This window comes from Triticum aestivum, chromosome 1D, assembly GCF_018294505.1.
Source record: "Triticum aestivum cultivar Chinese Spring chromosome 1D, IWGSC CS RefSeq v2.1, whole genome shotgun sequence".
Lineage (NCBI taxonomy): Eukaryota > Viridiplantae > Streptophyta > Magnoliopsida > Poales > Poaceae > Triticum > Triticum aestivum.
This window is the reverse complement of record NC_057796.1, coordinates 258,386,174-258,409,872: the sequence shown is the minus strand read 5'-3', so window position 1 is coordinate 258,409,872 and position 23,699 is coordinate 258,386,174. Positions and strand designations below refer to the sequence as shown.

At 41.1% G+C, this 23,699-nt stretch overlaps 2 protein-coding genes across 6 annotated transcripts; one reads left to right on the top strand and one right to left on the bottom strand.

The window, feature by feature from the left end:
• The first annotated feature begins 9,701 nt into the window (after positions 1-9,701).
• Positions 9,702-13,260, top strand: LOC123181345 (DNA excision repair protein ERCC-1). Its single transcript, XM_044593600.1, has 9 exons — positions 9,702-10,066; positions 10,141-10,210; positions 10,315-10,418; positions 10,975-11,074; positions 11,183-11,259; positions 11,621-11,720; positions 12,076-12,147; positions 12,311-12,379; positions 12,566-13,260. Exons 1-9 carry the CDS (start codon positions 9,801-9,803, stop codon positions 12,872-12,874), a joined length of 1,167 nt encoding a protein of 388 aa, XP_044449535.1. The 5' UTR covers positions 9,702-9,800; the 3' UTR covers positions 12,875-13,260.
• A 188-nt stretch (positions 13,261-13,448) lies between these two features.
• LOC123181344 (STE20/SPS1-related proline-alanine-rich protein kinase) lies at positions 13,449-22,315 on the bottom strand. Of its 5 annotated transcripts, none has more exons than XM_044593597.1 (22): positions 21,881-22,312; positions 20,290-20,544; positions 20,072-20,196; positions 19,928-19,972; positions 18,993-19,074; positions 18,619-18,687; positions 18,333-18,503; positions 18,190-18,255; positions 17,343-17,411; positions 17,196-17,264; positions 16,543-16,601; positions 16,023-16,235; positions 15,770-15,891; positions 15,500-15,594; positions 15,376-15,420; positions 15,200-15,259; positions 14,865-14,966; positions 14,637-14,688; positions 14,494-14,561; positions 14,330-14,394; positions 14,026-14,077; positions 13,449-13,916 (listed from the first exon to the last, which is right to left on the bottom strand). In XM_044593597.1, exons 1-22 carry the CDS (start codon positions 22,076-22,078, stop codon positions 13,839-13,841), a joined length of 2,160 nt encoding a protein of 719 aa, XP_044449532.1. In that variant the 5' UTR covers positions 22,079-22,312; the 3' UTR covers positions 13,449-13,838. The 5 variants fall into 5 exon arrangements, with proteins under 5 accessions (XP_044449532.1, XP_044449533.1, XP_044449530.1 ...); XM_044593598.1 differs by having other exon boundaries at positions 14,509-14,561; positions 21,881-22,311; XM_044593595.1 differs by having other exon boundaries at positions 17,196-17,411; positions 21,881-22,314.
• Between the last annotated feature and the right edge of the window lie 1,384 nt (positions 22,316-23,699).

Below are 23,699 nucleotides of genomic sequence, written 5' to 3'. Positions count from 1 at the left end.
ACAAGTGACCGCCACAAGTTCTTTAACCTAGCACTAGCGAACGGCAAGCCTACCTGCCACAGCTATGTTCTGCAAAACATGTACATCTAACTGTGGCAGGTGCTTACCACCGCCCGCCACTGCTTGGTCACCTAACTGTGGTGGGCGCCTCGCAGTGCCCGTCACTACCGAGTTACGCTGGCAAGACCCACCCGGGAGGTTATTGTTGTGGCGAGCGAGTAGCTCCACCCGCCACAGTTATGCTCATAGTTGTGGCGGGCAAGTTTTACTACCCGCCACTACTTGTTTTTAGAAACAACTATGGCGAGTGACCCGCCTCGCCCGCCACTAACTTGGGTTCACCTATAAGCCCTTCCCCAGTAGTGGAAGATAGTTGGGTAGGGATGCAAGCGGACTTTTCTGCAACGCCTTCATCCGTTGGCATTGATTCGTTTTGTATAAGCATAATTATTAAAAGGGAACTACTTAAACTCAGTATGCTGAAAAGATATGTTGCACTGACCGCCTTCTCTGTGAGACATGTGCCCATGTGGATCCCGCCAACCGGTCCCCTCCCACATCCTTACCTCTTCAATGAAGTTCTCGTCCACACATCTTTCTCCCATTTTCGTCTCCCATTTGTCATGCTCAAGAGAGGGATCCCATGATGACCCACAATCCCTTGCAGATGCAAACCGGGAGGGCCAACACCGACCATCGCCTACTACATCCCAGCCATAACAATCGTTGTTTTTCCTGCAGCTCTAGTTAGCTTCTGCATCTCGATACATACGGAGAGAGTGGGCTCCCATGGCCGCCGCTGCTGCTCCAAAGATCGGTGTCCACCGCTACTAGATGAGTTGTGGCACCGCGACTACTATGGTGATGGGATCCGCCAGCACTGTCGTTGCTGGCTTGCTGCAACCCTTGTGTTGCAAGTTGCAACACCACCGTCGTCGCAACTCGAAGGGCAGCCCGACCACTACACACCATCTGCATCCCCTCGCCGCAACATTCGATGTTTTGCACTCACAACGTGGGACATGTTGCAAGCCGGCAGCAAAGCTGATGCATCCCTTCTCCGCGACATCGGATGTGTTGCAATCGCAACATCCGACATGTTGCAATCGTCGATGTTGCCGTAAGCACCGATCTGCAACATGGATCGCGTTGCGATGAGATCTGCAACATGGGTCATGTTGCAATGTGGAGAGGGGTGGTCGCACGGTGGGCATTGCTACCTCTTGAGCATGTGTTGGTTTTCCCTTGAAGAGAAAAGGGTGATGCAGCAAAGTAGCGTAAGTATTTCCCTCAGTTTTTGAGAACCAAGGTATCAATCCAGTAGGAGGCCACACGCAAGTCCCTCGTACCTACACAAACAAATAAGAACCTTGCAACCAACGCGATAAAGGGGTTGCCAATCCCTTCACGGCCACTTGCAAAAGTGAGATCTGATAGAGATGATAAGATAATATTTTTGGTATTTTTATGATAAAGATTGAAAGTAAAGATTGCAAAACAAAAATAGATTGGAAACTTATATGATGGAAAATAGACCCGGGGGCCATAGGTTTCACTAGTGGCTTCTCTCAAGATAGCATAAGTATTACGGTGGGTGAACAAATTACTGTCGAGCAATTGATAGAAAAGTGCATAATTATGAGAATATCTAGGCATGATCATGTATATAGGCATCACGTCCGTGACAAGTAGACCGACTCCTGCTAGCATCTACTACTATTACTCCACACATCGACCGCTATCCAGCATGCATCTAGAGTATTAAGTTCATAAGAACGGAGTAACGCATTAGGCAAGATGACATGATGTAGAGGGATAAACTCAAGCAATATGATATAAACCTCATCTTTTTATCCTCGATGGCAATAATACAATACGTGTCGTTTCCCCTACTGTCACTTGGATCAAGCAAGGCAAGATTGAACCCAAAGCTAAGCACTTCTCCAATTGTAAGAAAGATCAATCTAGTAGGCCAAACCAAACTGATAATTCGAAGAGACTTGCAGAGATAACCGATCATAGATAAAAGAATTCAGAGAAGATTCAAATATTGTTCATAGATAATCTTGATCATAAACCCACAATTCATCGGATCTCGACAAACACACCGCAAAAAGAGTTACATCGAATAGATCTCCAAGAAGATCGAGGAGAACTTTGTATTGAGATCCAAAGAGAGAGAAGAAGCCATCTAGCTAATAACTATGGACCCGAAGGTCTGTGGTAAACTACTCACACATCATCGGAGAGACTATGGTGTTGATGTAGAAGCCCTCCGTGATCAATTCCCCCTCCGGCGGAGCGCCGGAAAAGGCCCCAAGATGGGATCTCACGGGTACAGAAGGTTGCGGCGGTGGAAATATGGTTTCGTGGTTCTCCTCCATGGTTTCGGGGTACATGGGTATATATAGGAGGAAGAAGTAGGTCGGTGGAGCCACGAGGGGCCCATGAGGGTGGGGGCGCGCCTCCCCGCCTCGTGGCCTCCTCGTTGGTTTCTTAAGGTCCACTCCAAGTCCTCTGGATCACGTTTGTTCCAAAAATCACGCTTCCGAAGGTTTCATTCCGTTTGGACTCCGTTTGATATTCTTTTTTTGCGAAACACTGAAATAGGCAAAAAAACAGCAATTTGCAGTGGGCCTTGGGTTAGTAGGTTAGTCCCAAAAATAATATAAAAGTGTATAGTAAAGCCCATTAAACATCCAATACGGATAATATAATAGCACGGAACAATCAAAAATTATAGATACGTTGGAGAAGTATCAAGCATCCCCAAGCTTAATTCCTGCTCGTCCTCGAGTAGGTAAATGATAAAAACAGAATTTTTGATGTGGAATGCTACCTAGCATATTTCTCAATGTAATTTCATTTATTGTGGCATGAATGTTTAGATCCGAAAGATTCAAGATAAAAGTTTAATATTGACATAAAAATAATAATACTTCAAGCATACTAACTAAGCAATCGTGTCTTCTCAAAATAACATGACCAAAGAAAGTTCATCCCTACAAAATCATATAGTTTGGTCATGCTCCATTTTCGTCACACAAGAATGCTCTCATCATGCACAACCCCGATGACAAGCCAAGCAATTGTTTCATACTTTAGTAATCTCAAACTTTTTCAACTTTCACGCAATACATGAGCGTGAGCCATGGATATAGCACTATGGGTGGAATAGAATATGATGATGGGGTTGTGTGGAGAAGACAAAAAAAAGAGAAAGTCTCACATTTACGAGGCTAATGAACGGGCTAGGGAGATGCCCATCAATTGATGTCAATGCAAGGAGTAGGGATTGCCATGCAACGGATGCACTAGAGCTATAAATGTATGAAAACTCAACAAAAAAAACTAAGTGGGTGTGCATCCAACTTGCTTGCTCACGAAGACCTAGGGCATTTGAGGAAGCCCATTGTTGGAATATACAAGCCAATTTCTATAACGAAAAAATCCCACAAGTATATGAAAGTGACAAAAAAAGAGACTCTCTATCATAAAGATCATGGTGCTACTTTGAAGCACAAGTGTGGAAAAAAGGATAGTAGCATTGTCCCTTTTTATTTATTTCTTTCTTTTTTGGGGCCTTTTTTTTGGCCTTTCTCTTTTTTTTGGGACAATGCTCTATTAATAATGATCATCACACTTCTATTTGTTTACAACTCAATGATTACAACTCGATACTAGAACAAAATATGACTCTATATGAATGTCTCCGGCGGTGTACCGGGATGGGCAATGAATCAAGAGTGACATGTATGAAATAATATGCATGGTGGCTTTGCCACAAATACGATGTCAACTACATGATCATGCAAGGCAATATGACAATGATGAAGCGCGTCATAATAAACGGAACGGTGGAAAGTTGCATGGAAATATATCTCGGAATGGCTATGGAAATGCCATAATAGGTAGGTATGGTGGCTGTTTTGAGGAAGATATAAGGAGGTTTATGTGTGATAGAGCGTATCGTATCACGGGATTTGGATGCATCGGCGAAGTTTGCACCAACTCTCAAGGTGAGAAAGGGCAATGCACGGTACCGAAGAGGCTACCAATGATGGAAGGTTGAGAGTGCGTATAATCCATGGACTCAACATTAGTCATAAAGAACTCACATACTTATTGCAAAAATCTACAAGTCATCAAAAACCAAGCACTACGCGCATGCTCCTAGGGGGATAGATTGGTAGGAAAAGACCATCGCTCGTCCCCGACCGCCACTCATAAGGATGACAATCAAAGAACACCTCATGTTTCAAATTTGTTACACAATGTTTACCATACGTGCATGCTACGGGACTTGCAACCATCAACACAAGTATTTCTCAAATTCACAACTACTCAACTAGCAAAACTTTAATATCACTATCTCCATATCTCAAAACAATCATCAAGTATCAAATTTCTCCTAGTATTCAACGCACTTATATGAAAGATTTTATTATATCCATCTTGGATGCCTATCATATTAGGACTAATTTTATAGCCAAAGCAAATTACCATGTCGTTCTAAAAGAATCTAAAAATAATATAAGTGAAGCATGAGAGATCAATAATTGCTATAAAATAAAACCACCACCGTGCTCTAAAAGATATAAGTGAAGCACTAGAGCAAAATTGTTTAGCTCAAAAGATATAAGTGAAGCACATAGAGCATTCTAATAAATTCTGATTAATGTGTGTCTCTCCCAAAAGGTGTATACAGCAAGGATGATTGTGGTAAACTAAAAATCAAAGACTCAAATCATACAAGACGCTCCAAGCAAAACACATATCATGTGGTGAATAAAAATATAGCTCCAAGTAAAGTTACCGATGGACGAAGACGAAAGAGGGGATGCCTTTCGGGGCATCCCCAAGCTTAGGCTTTTGGTTGTCCTTGGATTTTACCTTGGGGTGCCTTGGGCATCCCCAAGCTTAGGCTCTTTCCACTCCTTGTTCCATAATCCATCAAATCTTTACCCAAAACTTGAAAACTTCACAACACAAAACTTAACAGAAAATCTCATGAGCTCCGTTAGCGAAAGAAAACAAAACACCACTTCAAGGTACTGTAATGAACTCATTCTTTATTTATATTGGTGTTAAACCTACTGTATTACAACTTCTCTATGGTTCATAACCTCCGATACTAGCCATAGATTCATCAAAATAAGCAAACAACACACGAAAAACAGAATCTGTCAAAAACAGAACAGTCTGTAGTAATATGTATCAAACGCATACTTCTGGAACTCCAAAAATTCTAAAATAAATTTCTGGACGTGAGGAATTTATCTATTAATCATCTTCAAAAATAATCAACTAAATAGCACTCTCCAGTAAAAAGTTGTAGCTAATCTCGTGAGCGCTAAAGTTTCTGTTTTCTACAGCAAGATCAAAAAGACTTCACCCAAGTCTTCCCAAAGGTTCTACTTGGCACAAACACTAATTAAAACATAAAACCACATCTAAATAGAAGCTAGATGAAATATTTATTACTAAACAGAACCAAAAATCAAGAAACAAAAATAAAATTGGGTTGCCTCCCAACAAGCGCTATCGTTTAACGCCCCTAGCTAGGCATAAAGGCAAGGATAGATCTAGGTATTATCATCTTTGGCATGCAATCCATAAGTGGCTCTCATAATAGATTCATAAGGTAATTTTATTTTCTTTCTAGGAAAGTGTTCCATGCCTTTCCCTAATGGAAATTGGAATCTAATATTCCCTTCTTTCATGTCAATAATTGCACCAATCGTTCTAAGGAAAGGTCTACCAAGAATAATAGGACATGAAGGATTGCAATCTATATCAAGGCCAATGAAATCTGCGGGCACATAATTCCTATTTGCAACAATAAGAACATCATTAATTCTTCCCATAGGTTTCTTAATGGTGGAATCCGCAAGGTGCAAGTTTAAAGAACAATCATCAAATTCACGGAAACCTAACATATCACACAAAGTTTTTGGAATCGTGGAAACACTAGCACCCAAATCACACAAAGCATAGCATTCATGATCTTTAATTTTAATAGTAGGTTCCCACTCATCATAAAGTTTTCTAGGGATAGAAACTTCTAATTCAAGCTTTTCTTCATAGGATTGCATTAAAGCATCAACGATATGTTTAGTAAAAGCCTTATTTTGACTATAAGCATGCGGAGAATTTAGCACGGATTGCAACAAGGAAATACAATCTATTAAAGAAAAATTATCATAATTAAATTCCTTGAAATCCAAAATATTGGGTTCATTGCTATGTAAAGTTTTGACCTCTTCAATCCCACTTTTACCAATTTTTGCATCAAGATCTAAAAACTCTGAATCATTGGGACGCCTTTTAACTAAAGTTGACTCATCTCCAATCCCATCATTATCAAGATTCATATTGCAAAACAAAGATTTAATGGGAGGCACATCAATTACTTTTATATCTTCGTCCCTATTACCTTCTAGATCTTCCGGTTTGGCGGCCATCTTATTGACTAAGGTGGCCTGCTTATCCGAAATTTGGGCTATTAATTTTTCAAGATGGGCAAACTGAGATTTCAAACCATAAAATTCCTTAGACATATCATCAAGCTCTTTATTCATGTACTCCATAAAGCTTTTTTGTTCTTTAAGCTCATTTCTAAAGAAATTATTATGCTCAAATTGCAAAGTCATAAAGCTTCTGACGTTGTTTTCAATTTCTTCCAACCTTTTAAGGTAAGGATCGACGTTTTCAGGCAGGGCCATTAGGGCAAACAGGCAACAAGAAGCAAGCGAAAAAGAGGCGAACGGAAAAAGAGGGCGAATAAAATGGCAAGGGTGAAGTGGGGGAGAGGAAAACGAGAGGCAAATGGCAAATAATATAATGCGAGGGATAAGAGTTTGTGATGGGTACTTGGTATGTCTTGACTTGTGCGTAGACTCCCCGGCAACGGCGCCAGAAATACTTCTTGCTACCTCTTGAGCATGCGTTGGTTTTCCCTTGAAGAGGAAAGGGTGATGTAGCAAAGTAGTGTAAGTATTTCCCTCAGTTTTTGAGAACCAAGGTATCAATCCAGTAGGACGCCACATGCAAGTCCCTCGTACCTACACAAACAAATAAGAACCTTGCAAACCAACACGATAAAGGGGTTGTCAATCCCTTCACGGCCACTTGCAAAAGTGAGATCTGATAGAGATGATAAGATAATATTTTTGGTATTTTTATGATAAAGATTGAAAGTAAAGATTGCAAAACAAAAATAGATTGGAAACTTATATGATGGAAAATAGACCCAGGGGCCATAGGTTTCACTAGTGGCTTCTCTCAAGATAGCATGAGTATTGCGGTGGGTGAACAAATTACTGTCGAGCAATTGATAGAAAAGTGCATAATTATGAGAATATCTAGGCATGATCATGTATATAGGCATCACGTCCGTGACAAGTAGACCGACTCCTGCCTGCATCTACTACTATTACTCCACACATCGACTGCTATCCAGCATGCATCTAGAGTATTAAGTTCATAAGAACGGAGTAACGCATTAGGCAAGATGACATGATGTAGAGGGATAAACTCAAGCAATATGATATAAACCCCATCTTTTTATCCTCGATGGCAACAATACAATGTGTGCCTTGCTGCCCCTACTGTCACTGGGAAAGGACACCGCAAGATTGAACCCAAAGCTAAGCACTTCTCCCATTGCAAGAAAGATCAATCTAGTAGGCCAAACCAAACTGATAATTCGAAGAGACTTGCAAAGATAACCAATCATACATAAAAGAATTCAGAGAAGATTCAAATACTGTTCATAGATAATCTTGATCATAAACCCACAATTCATCGGATCTCGACAAACACACCGCAAAAAGAGTTACATCGAATAGATCTCCAAGAAGATCGAGGAGAACTTTGTATTGAGATCCAAAGAGAGAGAAGAAGCCATCTAGCTAATAACTATGGACCCGAAGGTCTGTGGTAAACTACTCACACATCATCGGAGAGGCTATGGTGTTGATGTAGAAGCCCTCCGTGATCAATTCCCCCTCCGGCGGAGCGCTGGAAAAGGCCCCAAGATGGGATCTCACGGGTACAGAAGGTTGCGGCGGTGGAAATAGGGTTTCGTGGTGCTCCTCGATGGTTTCGGGGTACATAGGTATATATAGGAGGAAGAAGTAAGTCGGTGGAGCCACGAGGGGCCCACGAGGGTGGGGGCGCGCCTCCCTGCCTCGTGGCCTCCTCGTTGGTTTCTTGATGTCCACTTGAAGTCCTCTGGATCACGTTTGTTCCAAAAATCACGCTCCGGAGGTTTCATTCCGTTTGGACTCCGTTTGATATTCTTTTTTTTTGTAAAACACTGAAATAGGCAAAAACAGCAATTTGCATTGGGCCTTGGGTTAGTAGGTTAGTCCCAAAAATAATATAAAAGTGTATAGTAAAGCCCATTAAACATCCAAAACGGATAATATAATAGCATGGAACGATCAAAAATTATAGATATGTTGGAGACGTATCAGGCATCCCATGATCGGGCGGCTTGCGACTCGATCAATCATTGCCAAAGATCAGCCATCTGACACGTAGTGTGGTCGTTATTAAAATGTAAACAATTAGCTATTCCGGCCATGTGGATGTCGCACACCTCTACATTCCTATCACTGGGAAAAGGAACAAAGGAATCTCTAAAGATAATATGCTCCCTAGAAATTGAGGGCTTTGGTGCATCGTGGGTAGATTGGACGCATGGGTCCCGGTTGTAAAAGGGTGTTCGCTTTTTCAACCGCTTGGATTCAGCTATTGGGTGCGTGTGCCATGTGTGTAGATTTTCTTATGTCATGTGTCACATATACAGCCACATATGTGACACACACGCGTCGCTAATTGACAATGGATCTTATGTCATATATATATACCTAAATAGTTGTCTCTGTTATCTCTTTTATCTTAACATGTACACATGTCGCCTCATTAAAGGCCCACCACAACATGCATGGGATTATTTTATTTTTCATCATTAGTTGATATCCATTACTTCTATTTATCTTAACATGCACACATCCCACCTTATCACACATGCCACCTCATTAAGGGTCCACTCATCATGCATGTGATTTTTTCAACGTATTTACATCACTTATATTCAACAAATATTTTTCAACTATAATTTGGATCGAGGAGTATGTATTTTTAGTTTTAGTTCATGTGTTATTAATTCAATTATTCATGTTTCATACGATCAAATCACAATGAAATATATTGCAACTGATTCCCTCAGCAAAACGAGTGGTATCATATAGTATCACATATGTAGGAACACAACAGTCACAATCGCCCACCACTTCAAAAAAAAACTCATGTGCAATCTAAAGACAAGGACCAAGCCAGCCATACCAACCGCCTGCAAAAATAATTGACACAACACACACACATCATTCAACAAACATCAACAATAAAACGGCTAAAAAGTAAACAACTGACGCAACATTATTTTTTTAATAGGCGCAGCAAAGTTTTTCTTTTGAGATCTTTCTTTTTTGTTAGAAACTTTTTTTTTGTTTGAGATCAGGCGCAACGAAGTGCTTGTCAACTTTTTCTTTTGAGGGGTCCTCAACTTCGAGTCCAAATTGGCCTCTTAGGCTCATGGGCTATCATCGTCATTTAATAAAAGCATCCAATATTTTGTTAGTCCATGACCGGCCCGTAGCGGGAGTCTTAACAACAGATCGAACCATCGCACCTAGCCCACAATAGCCTGATAGTCCCACGCTGCAGCGAGGCAGTCGGTGGTCGGACCTGCGGGTCGTCCCCTCCGCCCTCCTTTGAGGCCCCCGCGCGCCATGGACGGAGAGCAAGGTCGGCAGCGGCCGGACTCCGGCAAGAACCTCATAAAGATCCCGTCCTACCAAGAGGTCTTCGGTAACGGAGCCGCTGCCCCCTCCTCCTCCTCGACGCCCCCCTCCTACAACCCTCCTCTCCCCAGCGCCGCCGCTGCCGCCGCCGGCTCGTCGTCGTCGTCGTCGTTCTCCGAGGCCTTCTCCTTCCTCAAATCCTCCGAGTTCTACTCCCCTCCCCCGCCGCCTCTACAGCCATCCACCGCCCCTAGGTACCGTCTCCCTCGCCCTCTCTCGGATTCTCTCAGCGAGTCCTCACCTCTCTAGGTTCGGTTTCTTTGAACAGGCCGCCTCTGGCTGGCGCCACCACTACGCCGTCCCAGAGCAAGAACGCCATTCTCGTGAGCAATAGGCAGGTATGGAGTGTGGTGATGGTTTGGTACTTCTCTTCTTATTAATCAATCTTCTCCCCTTTCTTTTGTGTTAAATTTGGAGTCTTTGTTCGTTTCTCACTTGGCAGAAAGGGAACCCATTACTGAAGCACATCAGGAATGCGAGGTGGACGTTCGCTGACATCGTTCCGGACTACGTGATTGGGCAATCATCATGTGCACTCTACATAAGGTTCTCGCTCTGTCATTCTATTTGTTGGTTTCTTTTTCTCTACTCGTTTTGTATTAGAAGAACAATGCCAAGAAGGCACAAAGTAAAACTCAAACAAAAACAAGGATAAATAAACAAACAGAAAGAAGGATGACAGGGAATCGAAAGTAAAGCCTAAACTAACTAGGCCATTCCACCAAAAACAGAGAGGTGGCGAGGGACACCCTCTATTTTGTTTGCTGGTTTCACTGCGTGTATTTTTACCATTGGGGGCCAATACTAGAACCAGAGATACGGGAAAGTACTGTGCATCTAACGGATACATTTCACTAGGGGTGTTCGAAAACGGGGTTTACTGCCTGCTTCCCTTTTTCATGGGTTCATGCGGAACCGTTATTTGAACACCCTAGCATTTCATATAGTGCACTGCACTACCAATCTATTAGACAACAAGTTTGGAGCAGTAGTACTGCGATCTTAGTGATCTGCGTCACCTGTTGCTAGTAAAGGTTTTGTGCCCCGGTGTGTACCGTGAGGTAGTGGCATGATTCTTACCATGTAACTTTGGTCGATGCAGTCTCAGGTACCATCTTCTTCACCCAGACTACTTGTACTATCGGATAAGGGAGCTCCAAAAGAATTTCAAACTCCGTGTCATCTTGTGTCATATTGATATTGTGAGTTTGAATCATCTGACCAACATATTTTGCTTTAATTGGGAAATGAAGTTTGAGACATCTCAAAAAGGTTATTTATTAATCCATGTTCATATAATTCATGATCAGGAAGATGTAGTAAAGCCTTTACATGAAGTCACAAGGACATCACTGCTGCATGACTGCACCCTTCTGTGTGGTTGGAGGTATTATTCAGAACATTCTTATATGCTGGGATTATGCAATACCATGTTTAATTATGTTCCCCTTGTTTTAATTCTGCACTGTTGCATATAAATGTAATTACAAGCATAAGATCTTGTTTAGGTTCCTTTGCTCTGAATAAAACTGCGACCGTGCACTGCTTAGTGATCTCATTATCTAATACTTGTTGAGCATTTTGCATACGAAAATTAGATCCAAGAATGGATGCATGTACATGTGAAAGAAATGCTAATGGCTCTCCAACATACTAACTGGAAAGTTTTAGTAACTACATGATGATGTACTGATTTGGTTGCAAAGGCTTACTAATGTGCTCTTTGACCAAACTGTTCTCTCTTGTAGTCTGGAGGAATGTGGCAGGTACTTGGAGACTATTAAAGTGTTTGAAAACAAGCCAGCTGACAGCATTCGCGAGCACACAGATAATGATTATTTATCTCGGGTATGCACCCTTACAGTTGCAACATGGTTTCATCTATGTATCTCATTAACTGGACTTGGACGGATTATTAAGTATGTTGGGTAATTAAGATTTGCGGAAATCCCGCAACTTCAGCAATACTCAGTACTGCTTTTTCATTTATCAAGTTCCAAGCATTGCAAGTGGTTTCAATATAGAAGTTATATCGTCCTTTTGGGCTGACTATTAGAAGTTGACTCATTATTTGCTGTAACAACGATCATTATTTGGTGGTTTCAATACTCAGTTATATCGCCCTGTTCGGAGTGTCCGTTGTGTTAACAACGATCACTATTTGGTGTATTACTCATTTATGCTGTGGTTCTGGTTTTGGCAGTTCACTCATGCTCTTACATCCATCCGGCGTGTTAACAGAACAGATGTTATCACACTTGGTTCGTCCTTTGGGGTAAGATGGAATAAGAACTGGAACTATTACATTGTCTTCCATAATGTATTGGAAATTGTTGTGTACAGCTTTATTACTGTAAAAATGGTATCATTTCACCTGACGAGATCACCCGTCAAACAATTCACAATATAATTACATGCATCGGGTCTTGCATTTGCAGTCACTTTCCCGAATCATGGATGCTTCTATGGAAGAACTAGCTCGTTGTCCAGGAATTGGCGAACGGAAGGTACCACTTCAAGCCTCCAATTTTATTTGTCATGGTTCATGTTGTTACCCAACTTTTTTTTTCCAATCATCCCATAGATATAATAAGCTACAACCATGTGCCGTGTTTGCATTGCTCTACTTTTCCGCTTAATAACATGAAAGGCCATGTTTTGCTAGGCTAACATGTAGAGTTTGTCGAATGTAGGTAAAGCGACTTCATGATACCTTTCATGAGCCATTTAAACGAGTTACGCCCCGCCCAAACCTCGTAGTACCTGATACTCCCGACAGAGAGAAAGCGTCTGGTCAGCCTTCATCGACCAACGATGGCACACCGGAAAAGCCAGGCACTTCCAAGAACAAGAAAGGCCCTGATGTCAAATCGGCCCTTACTGCTGCATTTGCGAAGTACTCAGAAAAGATCCGCAGTCAGGGCCACGAGGCGGCCCATGAGGGTGGTGAAGGTCCTAGCAGCTCAACCATGGAAGGTGACAAGACAAAACAGTTAGATTAGCAGTAGGAAGGAGTAGGAAGTGGCACGTGCAAATGTACTGCTGTTGTTGTAGCTGCAAAATTTGCTTCCTCTGTTTATTGCTCCTAAACAAGGGTGAATTTTGCATTGTACTAATTGTTGTTGTAGTATAGGCCTTCCCTTTTCTCAACAAGGGGTGGATTTTGCATTGTCATGCAGGCCTTCTCTTTCCTGTCAACACAATTTAGCCGATCTTCTCTTTTTTTTTCTATCAGTATACGTTTCTGCCTTGGAGAACTCTCAGAGCCATCCAAAGGTACACCGGAAAATGTAATCTGTATTTTGTGACAAACATTGCCCATGCTTCGTTGTTCTTGTTCAGCAACTGAAGCAGGCGGCTCGATTAACTTTCGTGTTTAGATTTTGAAGATGCGTTTGCGTACGTTTGCCTCTTCATTAGCTCAATGCTGCGTACTTTTCACACTACTTGGTACTACTTCTTGCTGCCCAAAAATAGAACTCTCTACTGGGCAAGTTCTGATATTGATACATTCAAAACTGGGAGCATAAGTTCAGCAAAGCTCTTAATCAGCGACAAAATTATACATGCCACTGCTGAATAAAGTACAATTTATTTATTTTGCATTCTTCTGCAAGCTGTTCGAACCAACGGGCACCCTACACAATCTACGGGATAATCACAAATGTTTGAATGATAGGTGGGGCCATAGCAGGGGAATGCACAGTACCGCTATCTATGACCCACCAAAACCTATTGAATAAATTAAACCGAAAAAGAAGCTAAATAAAAACTAATATACACACTGATGGCAACAGGCCAAGGAGCACGTCCCCATTTTCTTCTTCTTCTTCTGACGGCGCTTATTCGGATATACATATATATATATATATATGTAGCTTCCGCGAGTACTGCTTCTCTTATGAAACTCTCAGATGATGCGAAAGCTAAGTGCGGGTACCCATATCAGCTGAACGTTTCACCTTGCTATGTTTCTTCATTGTCCTCGTCCCTAATGTCTTCTATTTCTTCTCGGCAGTATAATGCATTAAGTTCTTGCTGCAACTGAAAACGATTCCCGAAAAGGCATAGTGAATAAAGACTCACTCATCCATGAACAAATGGCAGCTTAAGAAATGTATTGAGACAAACTAAAACAAATGTTGGTACCAACCTGAACATGTTTTTGCTTGGCTGAAATCAGTTCGTCAGTCAAAGTAATCATTCTGCGGGAAAAAAGGGAAGTTCATGAATTTGATACAATGTATACATATGTTCGAAAATAAAGATTATATAGCATCTAATAGGAATATTAAAAGTTGATTCTATCTGATGACCGACAAATCAGCATCTACGAGACTAAACATGATGTCACCATACAATTTATCTGCCACATAAACATGTAAATATGCTAGAACTGTTATAGTGATGTGTTTGTTGGAATTGTTTGTGAGATCATCCCAAGACAGTGGGCCTACCTAGACTGCAGCTCTGAAATTTTAACAAGTAATGACCGTTCTTTCTCAGTATTAGATGTTTCAACCTGCCAAACAATAGAAAGGATTCAGTGACGACAAACAATCTTCTTGAGGAACCGCTATCATTAAGGAAGGGTATCCCCTAACAATACAAGAAATCATACACCATTGCTGCTTACCACCGTCTCACTTTGCATATTTCGGACTTGCGACGACGTTCCAGACTGTGCACCTGAAGAAAATACGAGATTTAAGATTTAACCAAAGAAAAGGAGAATTTCATAGCCAGAAGAGAAAAAACATTTACCGTCAGCTTTCTCATTCTGTTGCATGCTACTTAGTAGGTTCACGATCAGATCCTGAGGTAAGAAAATTACAAAAATTGATAAATATCTTTTATATAACTTATCATGTACTCCCTCTGTAAACTAGTATAAGAGTGTTTAGATCACTATTTTAGTTATCTAAACGCTCTTATATTAGTTTACGGAGGGAGTATCATACATTCTTAAACATGTTCAAGCTTCCTCCATACTTGCTGAAGCGTAGTCTGTTGCACGAGGTTCTCAAGGTGGGGAATGAGAACAGACGATGATACCGAGCTATTGCAGAGTTCCTTCAGATGATGACTGTTAGACTGTAGCATCCATGCATCAAGAAAATTGGATCAGCTATAGCAGAAGTTGCAAAAAGGACAGAAATGATGGATTGTCTCTATGGTATCTCTTAAGGTTTATTACCATTTTGAAAGGTAAAATACAGTGCCTTTTAGGTGTGTCTTCATTTCTCCACTAAAAAGGAAAATCTTTTCTCATGGTCTCTTTAAGAAAGTGAAACTAAGGAAATAAAGCTCAGATAGAAGAATTATACCATTGGTTTGGCATTGACAATCCAATCACCAACACTTGCGGATTTTCTTAGCTGTATACCCTGCGCGATAAAGGTATTAATCACAAATGTACAGACTGCCGTAGATTCCATTTAACCTAGACTATAACTATGCCCTGAAAATAGCCTGGCAATATTAATATTCATAACAATCTTACCTGTGGTGATTTGCGTGAGATGCTACTCAATGGAATTTCCTGAACCTGTAAAGTAAGGATGTGTTAAAAAAAAGCATTTAGGCTCTGTACTGTTACCTTAAGTTTATCCACCAAATTTGCTTACCTTCGCAAGATCAACGTTCTCAGATGTCACAGAAAAGCGGCCTTTAATATGCACCACGCTACGTTTAGATTTATCTCCCAATGAATCTACATATCCTACAATGATCAAAAGAAACTCCTCCAGTACCACTCATCCAGAAAGCACATAAATCCGAAACAAAATTGATGTTTGAAGGCCACAGTTAAACAGCGGAAATAGAGAAGCCCTAGTATATGCTACTGTACTACAACAATGCCAGAGCAAAAACCGGATGTGTCTATGGAATTGTACCTCCTGAAGACCGTATAGGAGCTGAGTAACTGTTTGCAGAGGCACGAGTTGGCAATGATAATGGACCACTAAGATTTGCGGCTCTTCTCGTATCACTTCCATGTTTGTCAGCAGTTGCATCCCTGCCATAAGAAAGAAGGATAATTGAATATTAATATAGATAAACTGATGACTAAAACGATGAAGTGTTCTTCCATAACAAGAAATCAGAATAAGACTTCTGAGAAAAAAAGATGTTGTAAAGATAACAGACCTTTCAAAATTATGGCTCCTTTCAGTTGTTGAGCTATTAACACCACCTTCAACTGGACCCCCAGAAGTCTGTTGTTTCTGTCCAACATTAGTTCTCCAATATTTCGACTCTGGTTCCCTTGATGTAGATGGCAATGAATCATTCTCTGATCTAGAATTTTCATGTCCATTGGGCATCCTTCTACAATCAGGATTCGTCGTAGAGGTTTCTTCACTGAAATATAACAGGAGATATTACATTTCAAGACAAATGTTGTGCTGAAAATCAAAATATTAACATCATTTAAGTTGCTGGTCATTCTCTATCCACAACATCCTACTTTGATCTCTTGAATTGTACAAGCACTTCTGCAGTTATATGCAGAATCAACAGGTACACACTTCAAAGTTCTAAGAAGATTTATCACTAGAACATAGCCAAGAGTTTTGCTTTGCTACAGTTATTTTCATTTGCAGATGATTGTAAATATCAAGAAAAAGTTTAAATAAACTTAACAACATGCAGCGGTTTTTTGCTTAACCTGCAGGTATTTTCATTTGCAGATGACGACTGTCCTGAAGGGGTCCTTGAATATAAACTCTGATGACGAAAAAAAGAACTGTTACAACAGAAATATCCAATATGTGCTTTTCTTCATATTGTAAAATTAACTTATAAAACGGGAGCTGCGTTGCACCTAGGTATCCTATACAGTTATCACAGGGTGCATTTCTCAAGTTTGCTGACGCTGGATCTGCCTAGATCCAGCCAGAAAAAATCGGAACCAAGTAAAATTGTCAATATGGTTATAAGTCTAGTTTTTCCTCCCTCATTTTGCATAACAAGCCTGGTATTATGATGATTTCCCACTCACACAACTTACACTCGTAGACCATAGTTAAGAATTTTCAGTGGGACATTCCAAAATTCCTGGCAACAGTTTGATCATGGGCAGCAACAATTAAAATTCCAAAACACAGAGAGCATGGCACACATTGAGATTGCTATGTTTGGTCAACAAGAAAAAATAAGGAGGATATTACAATTTAAGCTATTTGGATGGTTCTGCTGAATGCTGGACAATATTCCAAATTCATAACATTTCTGCGCACTTGGAAAGTAACTTGAAGCTTTTCTAAAGAGGACTGTTAAATGGCTCTTCTATAAAGAAAGGTAGTCATGAATCTACAAAACCTTTTCAGATTCAATGATTCTTGCAGCGACATCGTCTTCTTTTGTTTCAGATGGTTCATCCTCATAAATCTGGAAACTTAGATAGCTTAATAATAAGGCAATTAAGGTATAATGGAAATTAAGCAAAAAGAAAACAGTAAACTTTACTAGTGATGCTTGAGCCTTGAGGTCTTCAATATCAAAGTGCCACGCACTAACACCTCGCTGGTATTCACTCTGTTGGATAAACCGATCAAGCATGAGAAACAATTAGGTTGATCGAAGGACGACTTAACAACCATGATTATTAAAAAGGACACACATTTATAAACCCAAAATATTAAAAAAAATTATAGGGAACTAAAACATATAAGTGCAATTTCCCACAGAATTTATAGCGAGAGAAGAGACATTCATTGCAGAAACATGTGACTACACATGGAACAGTTGTATGAGGCAGATGAGTGAAGGTAAGAAAGAGAAATGCAGAACATAAGAAGGTTCTCTTAGTGTTAGACTGTTAGGGTCCTAATTCCCCAAGTACCAGAAGCCCATCTTACAGTCATTCTTGTCAGGTTTCTAAACTTTATCATCATGATAGTAAACACTGAATTTGTTATTTTTCAAACAACCTTGTTACAAGATAACTTATGATGCAATGATTCATCATCATTGAAAAACATGGCACTATACGCCTATGCTTTGCTAAGTTGATATCTAGTGCAAAATACCAATCAATCACAAGGTATATCCAACAAAAACTACCACAACCTAGGGCTGTCTACCTACCTTGTGCACTATATGAGTATACAACACTCTTATACTAGATCGCACTTTCGAACACAGCACTGATGTTGGTTTTTTTAAGCAACAACTCACAGGTTGATCTGGCCTGTTCTAGAAGTCACTAAGAAACTTATGCAATAATTGTAAATGCGAAATAGCCTTAAACATACATGAGAGCAAACTGAAACAGAACCACAAAATATAGACATGAAGGTTTAATATCACAAACCAGGGAAAGTGCCTCCTGCTCAGAAGAAGGCATTTTCTTCAAAGCCAATTGTGCTGCGTCTTTAAGCTGGAAATATGTAAGAAGTGTCAGATATAAAATACATTGTGATTTTTGAGATAAAAAAGCAGAAGAAAAGTAGTTACCTGGAGTGCCTTTACACGCTCCCATAGAGGAGGTAGATCAGTTAACATACCCTTCATTGTCGATTCTGGAGGTTTTGCAGTTTTGAAAAATGAATGTTTGAGCAACTTCTCAGCCGTCGGCCTCTTTGTTTGATCTTTCACCAAGCACATCGCAACCATCTCTTTAAATGCCTGAGCACAAGTGAAAATGCTTCATCAAAAGGTAAACAGTAGAATATACTCTATTGTAGTTTTCAACCACATAAATGGTCCAAAACCAATAATTAGCTGAAAGGATCAAAATTACCTTCGAAAATCTTCTGTCTCGGTCATAGTCAAGACCAGGTGGCGCATTCTGGAGAGTCATGAGAAGAACCTGTAGCCGAAACGAACTATATTTAAAAAACATGAGGATTTGCATGGATATGTTACCCTTTATGCAATATGAGGGTACAGGGCATGACCACCAGATGCCCTTGGCCAATGGAAATAGAATACAAATAAGTGTGTAGATTATACTTTTGTACTATAATATTAGTATGAGGTGTGCAATGAGTCACTGGCCCGTAGGTATAAAAATATATTAGTCATCACCAACCCATACACCACCACAATATCAAAAGCAAAAAAATCACATAAATGATTAATTACATTACATTGCAGATGAAATCAAATCGTTACCTTCATAGGGGGGTACTTCGAAAATGGAGCATGTCCATGCGCTAGTTCAAGTGCAGTAATTCCAAACGACCATATATCGGCTCTGTCAAAATATGGATATTAGCTGTTAGTCCATCTCGGTTAGTAAATAAAATGCCAAAAAAAGCATCAGGGTGCTGAATCTTGACACGCCATTTAATTCAATATGAAAGTAAGTCTCCGAACATCAGGTGATTTGTCCATGGCATGGCATGAGTTATCTTAGTATCTTACTGGGGACAGACTATCAACGAATAGCTTTGTGAAGATTAACATTTCTGGAGTAATAATAGCAAGCATGACACCATTATGAAATACTCCCTCCGTCCCAAAATTCTTGTCTTAGATTTGTCTAGATACGGATGTATCTAATACTAAAACGTGACTTGATACATCCGTATTTAGACAAATTCAAGACAAGAATTTTGGGACGGAGGGAGTATTAACATAAAAGCCAAAATCGCAAGAACAGGCTGCTGAACTTAAAAATAGGGCCTTAAAAATAAGATACAATATTTGTCTGACACTCTCGTCAGTACATTATTCTTGCTATATTCTGGATTTGTAATTCATAATGGAAAGGATAGCCCCATCCTTGCCTATAAGATGATGATGTATGATGCAGGAGTTGCAAAAGATAAGAGTCCCTATAAAAGAAAGTACCCGGGCCTGGCTATTACCACCTCCAGAAATGTAATTTTAGCAAAACTTCATTTTTCATGGTGATGGTTGTTAAAAAGAATAATAGCAATGAATTCATACAGAAAATAATAAGAACACAAGGTACAATGCATAGAAGACGTCCAAGGTGACTGCAGTGATGCTCTTTATGACATAAAATCAAACAACAATTCCTAAAACACATTTGTTACCAAAAGGTATGTGCATTTGTATGCACAATTAGCAATGTAACATACTTGAAGTTATATCCAGTGCCAGGCTGGAGCACTTCTGGAGCCATCCTAAAAGGTAAAATTAGAAACAAAAAAAAGGGTCAAAACATTCTCAAGTTCTATAATATTAATTTGATCCCTAGCATCAAGATACAGAAATCTACTTACCAGCATGGAGTTCCAACAAATGTGTTCCTAGATCTTTGCCTATCACCTCTATCAAACATACAAGCAGAAACGCCAAAGTCCCCAAGCTTCACTACACCAGCACTATCAATAAGGATGTTACCAGCCTGCATAGTGCCATATTGAGCAAAAATAAAGAATCATCACAAACCACATCAAACACTATAAGAACTGCACAGGAATCTTCTATAGAAGCTAACCTTGATATCACGATGGATTTGTCCTTGCCTATGAAGGTACTCCAGAGCCTTGAGTGTTTCTTTTAAAATTGATGCAATGACAGGTTCCTCGAAACCTTCAGGATACGCAATCTTCATCAAGTGTAAACATGAACCCTCCGTCATGAATGGCATTATGACCCAAAGACTGTGCTCCACAACAAATGAGCAGTAAGCCCTGATGACATTAGGGTGATCGATCAAGCTCATTATTTGAGCCTCCCTTTGTACTTCATCCTGCAAATGATATACATTTGTAAGATCTAAATTCATTTATAGCCTCCAGAAAGGGAAGAAACCAAGAAAAGAAATATGTTGACATTTGACACTACGCAGTGTTAACATTTGGGATGCAAGCGGGGCGGAATGGCAGACAATACCACGGTACGAATGTAGAGTTAATTTTACATTAACTGATGAGCTAATTGATGAGTTTTGCAGGACAAAGTGGGATGCCGCTTGCACCCTAGTTAACATATCACATATGCGAAGAAGGTATCACTAACTCCCCCAAAACAAGTAGCCTGTATGACAATTTGGTATGCAATGTGGGTTTCTTTTAGAGAAAATTGTATGCTTGTCTTCGAGTGCACTAACGACAAATGGTGCAGGAGAAACTACAATTGGAATTTAGAAAACAAGAATCACGAGTTTACGACTTTACTTCTCTTTGGTAGTTTGGTGACATAATACCCCCCCCCTCCCCCTAAAAATAAGGGTGTATCGTAAATATAAGAGGCATTGATTGAGCTTTGGTTACGCCGATACTTGAGCTTGTTGGCATACGTGTATGGTATACATGTTCATGTAGAGATGTATAATAACGACATCCTCCCAAACCCCAAAAGGATAATGTCATGGTACGAACCGCATAATCTTACGTAGCACTAGGAAATGCTGATCCTTGTATCTATATATGAGTCATGAATTCTAGTAGACGACAATGTCCCCTTCTCCTAAGACCTTCGTCATCAAAGAACAAGTGTGCCCACCCAAATGGAAGCACAAGGCCAAGCTGCATGACCGCGTCCCTGCCCATGCAGCATGCATGCAAATTTAAGCATCTCCCTTCTCCAGGCAGGGTTCTGGCAGTGCCACTATGCCGTATCCACCGCCATCAGGTTCATACATCGGCAAAAAAATTGCTCGAAGTAAATGATAGTTGCCGATGTTGCGACATTCTAGCAAAAATAACTGACCCTCTCAACCAGCTGCAAGCCAAAAGAAAACATCCAAAAATACAGCCACCCTAAGAATTGAAAATGCTGCATATACAGGACTCAACTGATCGTCCTAGCCTCTTTACAACGACTAGTGGCGCATCATTAAAATGCTAATTTATTAACTGTCACTATATTATGTAGAAGCAAATCCTGGAGTAGGCGAGGCTAATAGGACGCTAGACAGGCCAAATTCCAGCGCGATCTCCAAAGCTACCGAATCAGCAGTAGGATCCACTCCAATCAACCAATGGATCTCTCGCCAGATCAAACAGCAGAGGACGCCCAGAAGCAGCCCAACGCCGAAACCGTAAGAGAGCAGGGAGGGAGGGAGGGACGAGACGGATGCTCACGATGTTGTTGTTGAGCTGGTCGAGATCCAGGCACTTGACGGCAACGGTCTGGTTCCTGGGGAGGAAGAGCGCGCGGTACACGACGGCGTGCGCGCCGTAGCCCACCTCCTCCATGAGCCGGTAGTCGGCCGGGTTCACCGTGAACGACGGAGGCGCCGCGGCGGCCGCGCCCCGCTTGACGCTCCCGTTCCTGCCCATGCCGCCCCGCCGGCCGCCAGAGGCAGCGCCGATGGCCCTCCGGTGCCCTCGGGACCAGCGGAGCTCGCCCCCTACGCCCCGCCGCGCTCGACCTGGCCTCTGACCAGTGTCTCCCGCGCGAGCTGGGAGGAGGGAGAGGAGAGATGCTAGAGAGAGAGGGCGTGCTACGCTGGAGAGAGAGGGGAGGAGAGGGGTGAAGAGGAAGAGGAAGAGGAGATAGCGAACGGAAGGACGCTTAACAAACGGGGTCGCGAAAGGGAGCAAAATACTAATGATTTCGGCGGTGACGTGGCGGGGGCGGGGGCGGCGACGTGGGGACGACCTGCCGGCGAGACCGGTCGATGACCTGTGGCCCCCGCGGAGTTGGGCCGGCGTGTCAGTGGCCGCGGTGGGCAGTGGCAGCGAGGGAGTGGCGTGCGGCCGACTGCCCGGTAGATCTCCGCCTCCCGATGCTGGGCTTCCGAGGGGGGGGATCGTCTGCGGGGAGCGGAAGGACTGGTGTGTACGGACACCGGCAGCTAATCCAAACTCATAAATAACCGAGCGAGATAAGTAAGAAAAAAATTAATTCGGACGCGAGTAAACCGGGAATGCTTTAAGTGACTGATCAATATAGTCTTAATAAGCCGGATATAACTTATACCACACGTTTTTTGTGTGGCCCCAGAAATAAATAAAAAATCATGATCTACTGTCTAAAATCCCTTGAAATAGTGCTTTCGTATATTCCACAGTTCTAAAAAGGATCATTTCGTAACGGCCGCTGAAAATAGTTTCGTATTCTAGAGCGTATTTTTGTTAGTAATATTCCTAACCGCAAAAAACTCGTTAAATTTTAATATAATTGTTTTCCTTGTAATGATTTTGTTGCAGTCGGTGTTGGCCGTCACGTACACACGGGCACGCATACACACGTGTGTTTTGATGTGTTTATCACATTCACCTCTAGGGCTGAAAACATGTGAGGATGAGTCTGTTTAAAAAAAACATGCTAACTCGGTTTATGGTGAGCTAGAGGTCGAGTTAGGGAGTGAGCTTTTGCTTGACTTGTAATCTTGGGCCACTTTTGAGCAAGACAAAATATATTTAAAAAAACAATCCACTTGTTAGACAATGTAAAATTCTCGAACATGGTATACCACAACAACTACAAATAGAAATATAAAAATACACCATTCAAAATGGAATTATGGTAATGAAGTTAAAACTTGGTGTACCATTTGTGAAACAAAGGAGGTACATAATAAATTACAACACATGCGTCATAGTTTCAGAACAAAACAATTATGTAATGCATGTAAGATAATCGTTGACGTGTACCTATCCTACATAATAAATTATTGCATTACAAATGAGAAGTGCAAATAAATTAGTTGCGTATATATGCATCTATAAAAATATCCATAGCATTTACGTTGTTGCAGGGTGTATGAAGCCAAAATTTAATGAGCTGATTTTGGTTCAACTCATTTTTAGTTGAATAGCAATTTGTGCTCACGTTGGCTCCTTTCTTTTTGAGTCATCCGGAGTTGAGCTCAAGTGCTAACAAGTATGAAGGTTTCTCTTTGCATCCTCGGTGACCTCACCGAGAAGGCTCTATCATGCCCTCATAGCATTGGAG

What these genes read in the sequence shown, in the direction of transcription:
- LOC123181345 (XM_044593600.1), top strand. Translation starts at nt 9,801, where the DNA reads ATGGACGGAGAGCAAGGTCGGCAGCGGCCGGACTCCGGCAAGAACCTC. An exon ending in TTCTCGTGAGCAATAGGCAG is followed by an intron (nt 10,211 to 10,314) that starts GTATGGAGTGTG and finishes CTCACTTGGCAG; the next exon opens with AAAGGGAACCCATTACTGAA. An exon ending in TCTTGTGTCATATTGATATT is followed by an intron (nt 11,075 to 11,182) that starts GTGAGTTTGAAT and finishes ATTCATGATCAG; the next exon opens with GAAGATGTAGTAAAGCCTTT.
- LOC123181344 (XM_044593595.1), bottom strand. Translation starts at nt 22,078, where the DNA reads ATGGGCAGGAACGGGAGCGTCAAGCGGGGCGCGGCCGCCGCGGCGCCT. An exon ending in TCCTATACGGTCTTCAGGAG is followed by an intron (nt 15,595 to 15,769) that starts GTACAATTCCAT and finishes TGATCATTGTAG; the next exon opens with GATATGTAGATTCATTGGGA. An exon ending in ATTTCAGAGCTGCAGTCTAG is followed by an intron (nt 14,078 to 14,329) that starts GTAGGCCCACTG and finishes TTTTTCCCGCAG; the next exon opens with AATGATTACTTTGACTGACG.